Here is a 13,259-nt window from a genome sequence, read left to right on the forward strand (position 1 = left end):
CAAGGCCAGTTTACAAAGGGAAATGGGGGAAGGTAATCGGTGCATGAAAGCGCGGGAAATCCCGCAGTCCTCCCGGAACACTGCTGCTAGCTCGGGTTTTCATGCTGCTGAGTGCTCTCGCTTTCAGTGGACCAGAAAGTGAATTAAATACCTGCTAACCTATTCTCTCCTATTTCTTTTCTGCAATGCAATATCCAGAACATTAAATTTTAGTCACCCTTTCACAACGGCTTTTTTAATATAACTATGGCACCTTTCTGCTTTTGCCTTAATTTGCTAATATTAAAAACCCCTCAGTTAACTGACCTCATGTATCTGACATATGCAAATTTTCTTCATTGCTGATTCTCATCAAGATTTCTTTTGCAACAGCCTTAATTTTCTCAGTAGAAGTGTAAATACTTGTACGTGAGCGAACCAATCTATTTTATTCTTTGTCCCAAGCCTCTCCTGCACCTGTTGAATGAGGAACCGTAGACCTCCCAAAAGTGCCACCAGCACTAGGGACACTAATTTGCTTGTTTCGATTTGTACTCAACTTCTGCCAAACATCAGAACAAGTCCTAGAGAAGGGGAAAAAGTCTGTCACATTTGTAAATAGCTGTAACTTCTCTCTGATTCTGAATGAGAACATGTCTACCTATATTTCTATTCATTTATAATTTGATTTAAGCATTTTCACTCAGATAAAGTGCTACCCCTTTGGCTTTATGAGTGACCCTTTAGAACACGATAAGGGCCACAGCTTTACAGAAGAAGAGCTTATGCAATGGTATAATTGCATGGATTTTCCCCATTTGTACTTTAGTATTTTTAATATAATTTTCTTATAACTAAGTCCTCAGAGTGGGTGACGTGTCTGAAGCTCTCAGTTCAACAGTGGCATACATTGGAAACATTGCCTTAATTTTTGATATTTTCTTTTCTGTTTCCAAGTTTACCATTTGTGACTTCGTATTTGCATATACATACTTCTGCATTTGCATACTTTGTTACATTTTCACTCCTAACTTTCTGTTGGTCTCATCCTGCACCTTTCAGTGGTCAGTTAGGTTACATAGGTTGCACTCTGCCATATAATGTCTTGAAATGTTTGGATTTGGGATAACAAAAAGTTTGAGCTTTGAAAAATGCTGATATTGGGTCTACTCTTATGAACAGTTATTTGCAGTTGATCTTTGTTTTAGGAACAGCAGTTGGATGAAAAGGATGCCCGGCGTTTCCAACTTAAAATCGCTGAGCTGAGTGCCATCATCAGGAAGCTGGAGGACCGGAATGCACTGCTGTCGGAGGAGAGAAATGAGCTGGTGAGTGCAGCGGTGAAGTGCAGCGATGACTGCTTGTGAACACACTGCCGTGGCCATGCCTCACCTCCAAAATATTGAGATATTTTCTCCTGTGCTATTTGGAAATCATTGCAGGACTGGCTGGCTGGCTGGCTCCTCCTTACGCTCTGTATTTGGTGGTATGCCACATCAAACTCATCTTTGCTTATATAACAATGAATTTTTAAGATGGTATTAGCTGGAATTATTTTTATTTATTTTAAAAAATAAGTACATTCCCCACATGGTACATTTGTTGCACAGTTTGAATACCTCATGAAGGAGGAATGATCTGCTTCCCAGTGGAAAATACCAAGAGTTTTTGATCAATTCTGCTTTGTGTTTGGAGAAAATACTGCTAGTGTGATAGTTCAAGAAAATTATTAATATCTTTGAAAAATAACAGCTCCAGAGGTGGTCATTCTCTCTTAATCTTTCAGTTAAAACGTCTCAGAGAAGCTGAAAGTCAGTATAAGCCCATTTTGGACAAAAATAAACGCCTTAGTAGGAAGAATGAAGAATTGTCACATGCCTTACGTCGAATGGAAAATAAATTAAAATTTGTAACGCAAGAAAATATAGCAATGGTAAGTCTCTGTATGTTCCAGGGTGAACATGTAATTTAGTGCTCATAGGGCTGATGAAGTCAGGCATCATCCCAAACATGCAAGTTTGATAGGAAACTTCCCCCTTTCTGGTGCTTACGGAGATGTTCTGTGGCGCATTACTGAGTGGTTTGTGGCTTAAACATGTTTTGTTTTACATAAAACGTTTTATTTTGGCTTTAAAAGAAATAGTTCTGAAGAAAAGAGATGGTATGAGCTTTGCACATTTTGGTCAGGTGGCTGCTCAGTCACTGGCTGCTCAGCTTTGACATGAGCACAAATCACCCCACTTCACCTTGGACTTTTGTACTGGAATCATCTCATAATCCTTAGGAAATCAGCACTTGGGATGACTCTTCCCTTTTTTTTCAACTGAATATTTTTAGTGGGTAAGAGCTGGTAGCAAGTAGCTGTGGCATTGCGTGAATGTAGGAGGGCTGAGGTCATCCCCGTGGGTGCTGCAGCTCTAGGACTGCTGCAGATCGAAATGAATGAGAGCAGCCCAGAGAGAAGCGACGTTGGTCCCAGCTCTCTGAATTCCTGCTCCTGCAGGAGAAAGCCACACTTCTCTTGGCAGAACTAGAGAGCAGGGGCGCTGAGCTGCTGCTAGCCCCCGTCTTTGGCAGGCTAACAGGCAGGGTGCGATGACCCTGCGTGCCCGCTGTCCTCTCCGGTGACTGCAAGCTTCACACGGCAGTCTGAGGAGCAGGAACACCCGGCGTGTTTGCAGTCTAGACGTAATGCTTAGCAAAAGGGAAGCAGGATAGCTGCCAGAGCAGCCATTATGTTAGATGCATCACTAGGTGTAAAGGGAAGTGTTGCGTACTGTCCTCTGGCAAAGCCTTCTGATCATTTCCTCTTCTGCCATGTGGGTTTCTTTTAGAGGCAAAGAGCTGGAACTATAAGGAGACCGAGCTCTTTAAATGACCTTGACCACAGCCAGGAAGAAAGAGAAGTTGATTTCCTGAGACTACAAGTCATTGAACAGCAAAATATCATTGACGAACTCTCCAAGGTAAGATGTAATACTGCTGCTCTCATGTGAGGTCTAAGGCCATAGCAGAAGAACAGGAAGCCTAATCAAGAGGTGCTTGTGGTTCTGTGAGCTAATGGGCACAGCTTGCATCAGCGGAAACACGGTAGGCATTTCTATGATTAGTAGTGATTGAACTGAATATAAGAAGTTATCTGTGGTATAGTATTTGGAAAAATCCTTTCAATCTACGTTGTACTTGCATGACAGAACCATTGCAGCATGTCCCGTAGATATGCTGAGGGCTGGATCCTGCACCCACGAGAGAAAATGTCAGAGCTCCTTTAGCTGGAGACAAGATCAGGGCTAAAGATTGCTGTGTACAAGGGGGGTGTTCTGCAATGTTGTGTTCTCAGTCTGTGGAAAGAGCAAATACTGAAAGCGTAATACTCCTCAAGAAAATAACTTTTTTTTTTTTTAATGTCTGTACAGTTACTGACATTATTTCATTCTTTTTTGTTAGACCCTGGAAACTGCTGGCTATGTGAAGAGTGTCATGGTAAGAATGAAGTTAACTTCATCCTCATCTTTGTAAGCTTTAAATTGCTGTTCATGTAAAGCACGCAGGGTATAGTAATATTTATTATCACTTACATCTCTGTTCAGACAACAAGCTAACTCAGTGTTTTTCTCAGTGTAGATGTTATCAAAGACTGTATCAGCAGAAGTTGTTCACCAGAGAAAAATGTAGTGATAGTGGAGAGGAAAGCTCTGGTGAGAGAGGAAAGCTTTTTTCCACCACTAGGATGACCTCAGAGGCAAAGGTCAGTGTGGTCACCCTGTCCCGGTAGCCGATAGCCAGCACCTCCCATCTCCGGGACAGCTCTGCCACATTGAAATTGCATTTTTTTTTAGAGTCTGATTACCACTAGCTTCATCTCACCCATATTGGCATGTTCTCAGTCACTGCCCTTGCCCGACTCACCCCTTTGTTATTATCAGTAAAGATTTTGTGAAGTTAAGCCACTAATATGTATTGATAAAATGTGTAGTGTTTGGTTCTTCATTGCCAAGTGTGCAGCAAAGCTTGTGTTGCCAAGCAAAACAAGTATTCAATTTTCTTCTATCACTGCTGTGATGTTAGGATTTGCCATTGGACTGATGACAGTGGCACATTGTCCATGTTCCCCAGTGCCATCACATCCTTTTACCAAATGGTTAAAATGAAAGCTTACAGGGGTTTTCCCTTTAGAACTTTATTCTCTGCAATCCTGGAGTTTGCCTGTATTTGCAATCCAGAATAAAGAATTTTTCTTCAGTACTATAAAAAATTGATATGACTCTGTGAAGCGTGTCATACTTCCCATTGAACAGAAAAATTTGCTGGCACTAATAAATGCTCAGACCTTTTTTCGGAGGCACTGGGAACCTGCAGATCCTTAGAGAAGTCAGCTGAGACTGAAAGTGATGAGTTCAAACAGTCTCTGAATTTTGTGTAGTTGGGGTGTTACATGTGTGCACCTTCCAGAGGGCACGAACAGCTGCAGCACCGACAGCCAAGGGCCAGAGTCGGTCTTTGCTTCTCACACCTGGACAAAGAGCCCGTCTGCCAGAGAAGAGCCATAGCACAGGCTTGAATGAGCATGCTTGCTTGCCGAGCAGCTCTGAGATGACGCCTAAGCTGTCAGTGTGTTGTGTTGGTTATAAGCAGCTTTCTTTTACTATTTTGATTTTCATGAATATAAAGAGCAATTGCTACTTGTATACGGCAAACTTGGAAGATGTTGGAGTAAAACTAGTGTTTGACTGATGAAAACATGGTTATTGCATTTTGAGGCAGTGGCCAGCATTGACATTACTATTTCTTGATTGCCCAATGGCTACTAGTACTGACATAGTTAATTTAAATAACAGCTCTCTGAAAACAGCTAACGTGGGTATCTGATTCTTTCAGGAACGTGATAAGCTGTTAAGGTATAGGAAGCAAAGGAAAAAGATGACAAGGATTCCTAAGGTAAAAAAAAAAGCTTGTATCTTGATGTGCTGATGGGCATGCTGGCTTCCCGGGGTCTCCAAGCGCCTCGGAGCCACATGGGGGGACCTTCTCCTCAAGGGTCTGCAAACGGGTCCTAATCTTAAATTTGGGTCATGTAGTTCAAGGGCATTCATAGACTGTATTGGCATGTTCAGAAAAGATCTGGTAGGTGTAGGGGAACCGTTTGCATTACACATTACAAACCTATGCATGCGCTGCATTTACCCTGAGCAATCCTGCAGGACTTCCGTGGTATGTGATTGCCTTAAGATGAGACAGATCTTATGAATTAACACATCTCAAAATGATCTTTTAATGGCACTGCCTGAAAACATATGTAGGTTGTAAATAATTCATTATGGAGTTTAGTAACATGCAAAAATTGCTGGTTACAAGGAGCAACATTTGGAGCTCAGGGAAAAGGAAAATGTTAGTTAATGAATACTTGGCAGGATGTTGATATAAATATTAACACTGTAACGACATTGTAAGGTATAATGTCAGGGACCTGAGAGAAAGCTGTGCTCTACATATGAAGAAATAAGGCGGTGGTGGAGCTAATGAATCTATAAATAATGAATTGCGGTCAATGTGAGATAACTCCTTAACTCCTGTCATCCTGCAAATGGCAACCAGGCCTTTGAAGGAGAGTTAGGTTTTGTTGTCTTCAAAAGTGATCCACTGCAAATAAAAAAAAAAAAAAGCCAGAATCTAGAAATGTTTTCTGTAAATCAACAATTAAAAATATCTTTAAAACTGTGTTTGAAATGTCGTTTTGACTTTCAAGCATTTAACAGTAAATCTTTTTACCAGCACTATCCTCATTCTTTTACACAGAAAGCAGATTTGAGTGGAAAAATTGATTTCTTCAAACTGTAAAAACATTTCTGTGGTGATTAACTTCAAATTTTCAAGTAGAATATTTCTTGAAAATCCAACTTTTCATGTGACAGTTGTGGTAATGACAGGAGGGACATCGTGGTGGTGACAATGGATTAACAAAGACATTTCAATGCACAGCTCCCACCTCACGCTGAGATGAACACATGAAGAAGTAAGAAGGGTGATCCACCTTAGCTAGAGAAATCGGGAGGAAAATACATTAAAAAAGGCAGTGGCTTTGAGGTTGCACACAATCATGCCTAATAACAAATATGACAATTCCGTGATTTGAATAGTTTTAGCTACCGTTAGAGCACTACCATTGGGGTGAAAAAGGCTTACCGAGTACATGTAAAGAACTGGGCAGGTTTTTCAAAAACCAATAGAGTGAAAATTGCCAATAATCTGGAATTCAGGTTCCTCCAAAGGTGTATATGTTCAAATCCTACAAAGGCGCAGGGTTTAGCCATGTGTCCAAAGTTGTGCTTTCCCCCTGATGCTGTTGGGCTGGCGCAGCCGGTGGCACCGCTGCCATGCAGCACGGCTGCGCTCGTTGACGCCTTGTCTCTGTCAGAAGCCGGTTGTGGAGACGTTTTTTGGCTACGATGAAGAAGGTTCCTTGGAGTCTGATGGTTCCTCTATCTCGTATCAAACTGACCGGACAGATCAAACTCCTTGCACTCCTGAAGATGACTTGGAAGAGGTATTCATCAAAAATATGTGTTACATGGTTTTGAAACCTCACTAGTAATTTTTAATGAAATTCCTGGTTTGTTACACCATTCATCACCTCTGACCAGAAAATTAAAAATGTGTGCTAAATTTAATACTGTGCATGTTGGTTAGTATCTCTGGATCTCAAGTCTTCAGTAATTTCACAACTTTCAGCCAAGCTGGAAATAATATCTCCTAAGAGTATTAGATTTATAATGTGTTTATAGGTTAGAGGTCTAAAAAGACTGAGAAGTTGGACAACCCTCGGAAGATCTGTTCACACTGAGATTTACTGCAGGTTTGTGCACGTGTAGTTTGGTTCAGATCCTTCTAGTTGTCATTTTGACCTTGGCACAGAGTGCAGCCTTAAGCAATAAGGTCTGTATTTCTGGAAGGAGAAGTAAGCAGTCACACAAAGCACCAGTCTCCAGAGGAAAGGCTGTCCCCTCGCCAGTATATTGAGGTCGTGACTTTTCTGGAGGCTCTGAACACAGAGTACACAAAGGTCGCTGGTAATACAAATAAAAGTGATTATTCCTGGTGTTTTGCAGGTCTTCCCTACAAATGCATTCCCGAGTGTGTGTCAGATCACTGTACCATTACATGTTTCTGGGTTGAACAAGAACCTGGTGATAAACAAAAAATTGCTAATAATGACTTGCAGCCTTTTTATAGAACGCTGGCTGCAAGTTTTCATCTGCCATTTCACCTGTTTCATGGGTTGTAATTAGATCTGTTAAAAAGGAACCTAAAGAATTCCTATCTCCATCATAAAAGATACACGACTGCTTACCAGGTGTGTGCTGCACTGCAGGGAATCTGAATGTGGTTTTATATGTATGAGCCTATTTATTTTTCATTCCTATATTGACATCTTTTTCCCTGTTCAGATAGTACAAAGTTTATGCATGCAACCAGCAGTATAATTTCATTTCATGTCAAATTAAATATTCTGGTCAACCTGACATGAAAGTGTTCAATACTGGATATTGTAAGGAGAGCAAAGAAGATGAAGGGCTCTTTTCATGTTGATGTCACCATTTCTACAAGTATTAACTCTAGATTAGTGTTTTAATAATTGAGTGAGAATGTCAGGCTTGGCTTATTCTCCAGATTGGAAACCTTTTGTTGTTTCAAGAAAGTTGTATTTTCACCTTTAAACGTGATGACTTTGCCTGTCACAGTAATAAAGGGCGATTCAGTTGTTAGTATGTTGTATGGATGGCAAGTTTTTATCCTTCCAAGGTGGGAGGAATTATCTTTTTTTTTTCTATATTGCATTTTTGGAAGTAATTTTATGAAAGAGATGTTTAAGGGACAAAAGAGAAACAGTCTGAGGGCATATAAACAAGATCCTTAGTACTGTGCTTCCCAAATTACATTTTGAAAGTAATAATTTTGGCACTTCTCGGAGAAAGCAAACGTAATCCACTCTTATAATATTTTTTGCTTTTATTGCAGAAAAAAAGCAACTGGTGCAATGCATATTTGTTTTTAATTCCAGGGCATGGCCAAGGAAGAGACAGAACTGCGGTTTCGGCAGCTGACAATGGAATACCAGGCTCTGCAACGAGCATACGCCCTATTGCAAGAACAGGTCGGAGGAACATTGGATGCAGAACGAGAAGTTAAGGTCTAAATGGCTTATATTACATGAAAATAAAGGATTGTAATTGTATGGGGGTTTCCAGTTGTACTTCCTCAGGTTGTTTTCCAGTTAAACTGGGGTCAGCCAGCCCCTCCAGCACGCTGCCAGCTGGGAGTGCAGGGCAGGGAACTCGGCTGGCCTGGCTGCCAAGGTGAGCTCTGGGGTCTCTAACTCCAGCCAGCTTGTCTGGCATCCCCCATGAAGTGCTGGTCGGCTGGAGGAACCACCGTTACTACGGTTTAGTCTTTTCACCTCTGATCAGTTTAAGAGACATTTAGAGAGAATTTTTATGGGAAATCCTTAAAATTAAGCTCTTTTTTGTTATAAAAATCTAGGACAGATAGCCTTAAATATATAATGCTTGGTATTTAATTCCTTCTGGATTCTGTGAGATTACATGATTCCTTATAAAATGTTTAGAAGGCTTATAGCTGAGATTCTTTTTCTTAACTAAATTGCGAAGTGTCCTATGCTATTCTGCCTGTCTGTCTGCCTCACACAGCCCATGTGGCTTCAAACATCTGGCATAAAATGTTACATTTATTATGAGTATGTTGTATATTACAAGGAGTTGGCAGGACTTATCATGCGCAGAATGCAAGGGTGAATACAGTAAATAAAGGGACAAATTCTGTTCTGAGATAACAGTTTGAAGTTTAACAGGAGAAATGTAACTGCGAAGTCTTACTTTGGCTCTGTGTCTATTGTGGGAATGTGTTATCCAGGAACGCTTACGGTAGTTCAAGGTAAGGATGACAATGCTGGGAGATACCCATAGCATCCAACCTGGTGCCTCTGGTGGGGACACCTCCGGCAGCTGCGGCACAGCACCGCGTACCACCGAGTTGTGACTGGCCCAACCGCAGGCAGTTCCCTGGCCACACTTAGCCATAAAACAAACGGCCAAATTCCTCTAACTGAACTCCATCATTACAATAGTATTTTGGCTTTCCTAGCTATATACATAGTCTGGTTTTCTTCCACTGAATAATTCAAAGAATTAACTTCTAATTTCATCACTGCCTTCGCTGTTGAGTAACTCTCAGCCACCCAGGTTTAGCAGCATCCTTTGTCTCCCAGCGACCTCCCTGTTTGGCAATCATGGATCATCTCACTCTCTCTGAATGCTTAAACTGTATTAAAACTAATGTTCCCAGAAGCACGTGCTCTGCTCTGAAGTGTAAGGGATTGCACATGTAAAGAAAATGGTAATGAAACAAGACATGCCCAACTTGAAAACTGACTTGGTTTTACTTTTTCCATAGTGAGACAAAGAGAGAACAGTGCAGGGAATGCAAACAAATATGGTCATTTCATTGTAAATAACAAGATAAATAGCAGATAAATGGTTTGAGGAAAGAAAATGTTCTATAAAACAGTATTTAACGAATAAACCAGCTAATAATAATTACATTTATTCTCCAGAAAATGTGTAGGAAGGTGCTGTATATTTAAATGAGCATGAAGCTGCAAGTATAGTAAAAAATTACACGCAATACAGTAAGGCCATAAGATAGGGTACTAAATGCATACATAAGGAGGAACGTTACATGTGCAGGGTCTGTTCTGAACTTTTTAACTCATCAAAAATTTAAAGGAATCAGGTGTGCCCAGAATTGTGGCATAATAATTTTCATTTGTCTTCATGGAGAAATGCATCTTTGCATTACACTGCCTTTTTTAAACACCTGGTTCTAGAACAGGGAAGGCTGCTCGCTGCAGACTGTCATAAGCGGCTGTAAGAAGCCATTTATATTTTGCTGTCCTACTGTCTACCTAATGGGATGCTGTTTATGTTAATCTTGACTTATGTCTCAAAATTATTATCCTATCGTACAGACTTCTTTTTATGATTAATGACTCATGTTATGTGCTTAGCTGCAAATTTATTCTGCCAAAGAACTTTAAAAATTATTTGTTAAAAGTATTTGATCTTCTAAGTATTTTCTGTACCTGTGTCAGCTTTTGTCTTTTAGAGAAAGGTTGAGTTATTATTTTTTCTTTTTCCCTCGTATCCTACAGACACGTGAGCAGCTCCAAGCAGAAATACACCGATCTCAGGCTCAGATAGAAGACCTGGAGAAGGCTCTTGCTGAGCAGGGCCAGGTAATGCATGCGGCCAAGCACCGGCCCTTTCTCCAGCCTTCGTGCTGGGGGCGGGATGGGGTTCTAGAAGTGTGCCTGTTCATGTTGCCGTATAATACGGCAGATGCTAGTGAGTGTTTATGTATGTATAGATCAATCCTGATGCAGCTTTTCAATAGCTGTTTCATTTCATACAAAGCAGATATACTAGGGAAGCAATTACCATCCCTGTCAATGTGCGCTGCAGTGACCTACCCCGCACAATCCTCATCACCACTACACCCCTGATTTAGGAGACATTAATGTAACCTGCCAAGTACGATTTCAATAAACATGTCAATTAATTGAAAAGAAAGCACTTAATACATGTGGTGCAGTTGGTTTCAAGGAGGGTCAGGCATGCAAGGGCTTTTGAATGCTCCACTCTCCGCATTGACATGCATTAGTATCTGAAACATCAGTCCCCAAAGCCCTGAGTCCCTGTCAGTGCTTACAGGCTAACTCCTGAAATCAACACCCATTAAAGCCCCATATACCTCTGCTGATCTCAGCCTTAATGCCTCACTCGCTCCAGGGTAATGGAGAGAACAGTGGACGATGCCTGCGCGAAAGGATCTGTGATGCGCAGATGTTACAGTAAGGGAAAGCAAAAGTCAGCTGGTAAAGGAGTGCCTGAATTCGGTACGTGTACAGCTCTGAAGTCAAAATGGGTGCAATAGAGCTATAGGACACTGAGAATTTCTTTGCATAGCCGGAGAGGAAATGAATTCCCATGCTCATTGTCACTGCCTGAAGTCCCGAAGCACAGGGTCTGTTTGGCGTCCAGGTGACAGCCGTGCCCATTAGTCCTCCTCCATCCCTTTACTGTCCCTAGCTTAAAATAGCTCTCGGTTGTTTATTATGCACGTCCTGAAAATTAAGTCAGTGAATAACGGGTCAGTTCCCTTATCAATTTGAAGATGTCTATAAATACTGAGAAAATATTATGGTAAAGAGAGGGAACAATTGTGTTTGGCAAGAAGTTAGTCTACTTTTAAAATCTCACCAGTATTTCTGATACCTAGGAGAAAATTGGGAAGGTAAAATAAAGGAAGACTATTTATTTTCTAATGAAATGTTTATTTAGTGAATGTAAAAGTAAGCTTTCCTTGCCAGCAGTTTTCCCTGTAGCTCCACAAGATTTTACTTTCCTAAAAGGAAAAAAGCAGGGGTCAAATTAGAAAGTGGTTAAACATTTCAAGGGAAGGAGGAAGCGCACAGCACAGGCTGTGTATTTTCAGCAAAAACAAAGTGGTTCTCATCATGTGCAGAACTTTGCTGTGAATTCTGCTTTCTTTAAATTCAGAGTAAATTTGTGTATTAGGGCTATTTGAAGTGTCCAATTCAGCTCTTTGTGTAGTTCACCGTGCAGCCTGTTCATGCAATAGCTTATCAAATCATCTCAGTCATTCTTTCAAAAAGGATTAATTTGAAATACAATTGAATAATCTACGAAACTGCACTCTAGGAAATTTAGTCTAAATTATTAACACGAGCACACTACCTTCAGCCAAACATCTATTGGGCTGTGCCTTTTTCATCCCATCAGGCATTATTAAGATGTCTTATTTTTGCTTTGATGTGTTAAGGCTTACACTTGGTAATTTTAATTTTTGAATTCACTGCAAGGTGTCTGCTTTTGCATGACTGGCTCATTCAAGGATGGCTTGGCAGTCTGTCACCTTGGTCTGACCTTGAGATTTCACTCTGCAAAGCCAGCCCCACTCAAGGTCGTGGCAGGTTTGGGTGCCACCGCAGCTTTCGGTGGGTGACATTCAGCCCCTGGCACAAACTGCATTATACTCTTGGCTGTTGCATGCTGTTTGGATCCCTTTGGACTGCAGTGCTGAGGTCCAAATATTTGCCATTCGTGTATGTCCTTGCCTAGCTAGTGTTAGAAAATTCTCCCTTGTAATGTTCCCGAAACAGAAAAGGCATCATGGTGTTGGGAGTTTCTGCTTCCCCGCCTGCAGAGGCGAGTGGCTCTGAATGCTCACAGTGCAGCTGTGCAGGCCCTCAGATGCAGGAGGATCCTGCGCCCATGTCATACCACAAAAATCGGGGAGCATCCTGGCAGCGGGGTGGCAACTCAAGCCAAGCACCTCTATTCCACCATGCAACACCCTCCTGCTCACGGCTTGGGTGAACTAGCCAATCCTGGCACTGAGGTTACACAGTCCAGAGATGTGCATAAAGTAGCATAACACAGAAAAATGTTAAAAAAAAAAAGCACCTTAAATTGGAATATCTATTGAAATAGATGTGTGATTTAATGAAATACTTGCTGCTGTGTTTGTGCTAAACATTGCCAGCTTCACCTACAATATTGGTAATTTCTTTTTCAAGGACATGAAGTGGATTGAGGAGAAGCAAGCACTGTATAGAAGAAATCAAGAACTGGTAGAAAAGGTGTTCAATGTTTCTCTTTGTATTATTCAAATAATATTTGTAGCTTAAGGAGTGCAGAAGGTGCAATACTTTAATCTGTATCACACAGCTCTCCTGGAAATAATTAATATATAATAACAAGACCCTTATAAACCTGTCAGAAAAAGTGGTTTTCTGACGTTCCCTATCGCCCCATAAAATGTGCTGGTGTGAGGTCATGTGAGGATGGGTCTGTGGGGAAAAGCCCCGCGTTCCCCCGGCGCTGTGGTCCTGACTCGTGCTGACCCCAGGGGGTGGGCTCGGAACCCCGTGCTTGCGCTTTCCCCGGCGTTTCCCCAGCACGGTCAAAGCACGGTGGATCTCGAGTGAGAAGACTGCAAACGGTAGTAACGGGTTGCTTTATTTTGCAGATAAAACAAATGGAAGCTGAGGAAGCTCGCTTAAAACATGATGTCCAGGACGTAAAGGATCAAAACGAGCTCCTGGAATTCAGGATCTTGGAGCTTGAAGTGAGCATGTGTTGCAGCCACGGCCCTGCCTGCCTGCCCTGGGCTGCACGAGCCAT

The 13,259-nt window shown here is 41.5% G+C and overlaps 1 protein-coding gene across 21 annotated transcripts in view; it reads left to right on the forward strand.

Annotated features, from left to right (window-relative positions):
- The window catches only part of JAKMIP3 (Janus kinase and microtubule interacting protein 3), a 39,478-nt gene that overhangs the window by 15,895 nt on the left and 10,324 nt on the right, over nucleotides 1-13,259 (forward strand). For 7 of the 21 annotated variants that reach the window (XM_059820871.1, XM_059820875.1, XM_059820892.1 and 4 more), the window contains 10 exons: nucleotides 1,188-1,307; nucleotides 1,766-1,912; nucleotides 2,814-2,945; nucleotides 3,427-3,462; nucleotides 4,858-4,917; nucleotides 6,395-6,523; nucleotides 8,039-8,167; nucleotides 10,205-10,288; nucleotides 12,653-12,715; nucleotides 13,105-13,203. In XM_059820871.1, the coding sequence (XP_059676854.1) occupies nucleotides 1,188-1,307; nucleotides 1,766-1,912; nucleotides 2,814-2,945; nucleotides 3,427-3,462; nucleotides 4,858-4,917; nucleotides 6,395-6,523; nucleotides 8,039-8,167; nucleotides 10,205-10,288; nucleotides 12,653-12,715; nucleotides 13,105-13,203 (999 nt within the window). The remainder of the gene's footprint in view (nucleotides 1-1,187; nucleotides 1,308-1,765; nucleotides 1,913-2,813; nucleotides 2,946-3,426; nucleotides 3,463-4,857; nucleotides 4,918-6,394; nucleotides 6,524-8,038; nucleotides 8,168-10,204; nucleotides 10,289-12,652; nucleotides 12,716-13,104; nucleotides 13,204-13,259) is intronic. The other 14 variants (XM_059820877.1, XM_059820880.1, XM_059820873.1 and 11 more) reach the window with 7 other exon arrangements.

This window comes from Gavia stellata, chromosome 9, assembly GCF_030936135.1.
Source record: "Gavia stellata isolate bGavSte3 chromosome 9, bGavSte3.hap2, whole genome shotgun sequence".
Taxonomy (NCBI): Eukaryota; Metazoa; Chordata; class Aves; order Gaviiformes; family Gaviidae; genus Gavia; species Gavia stellata.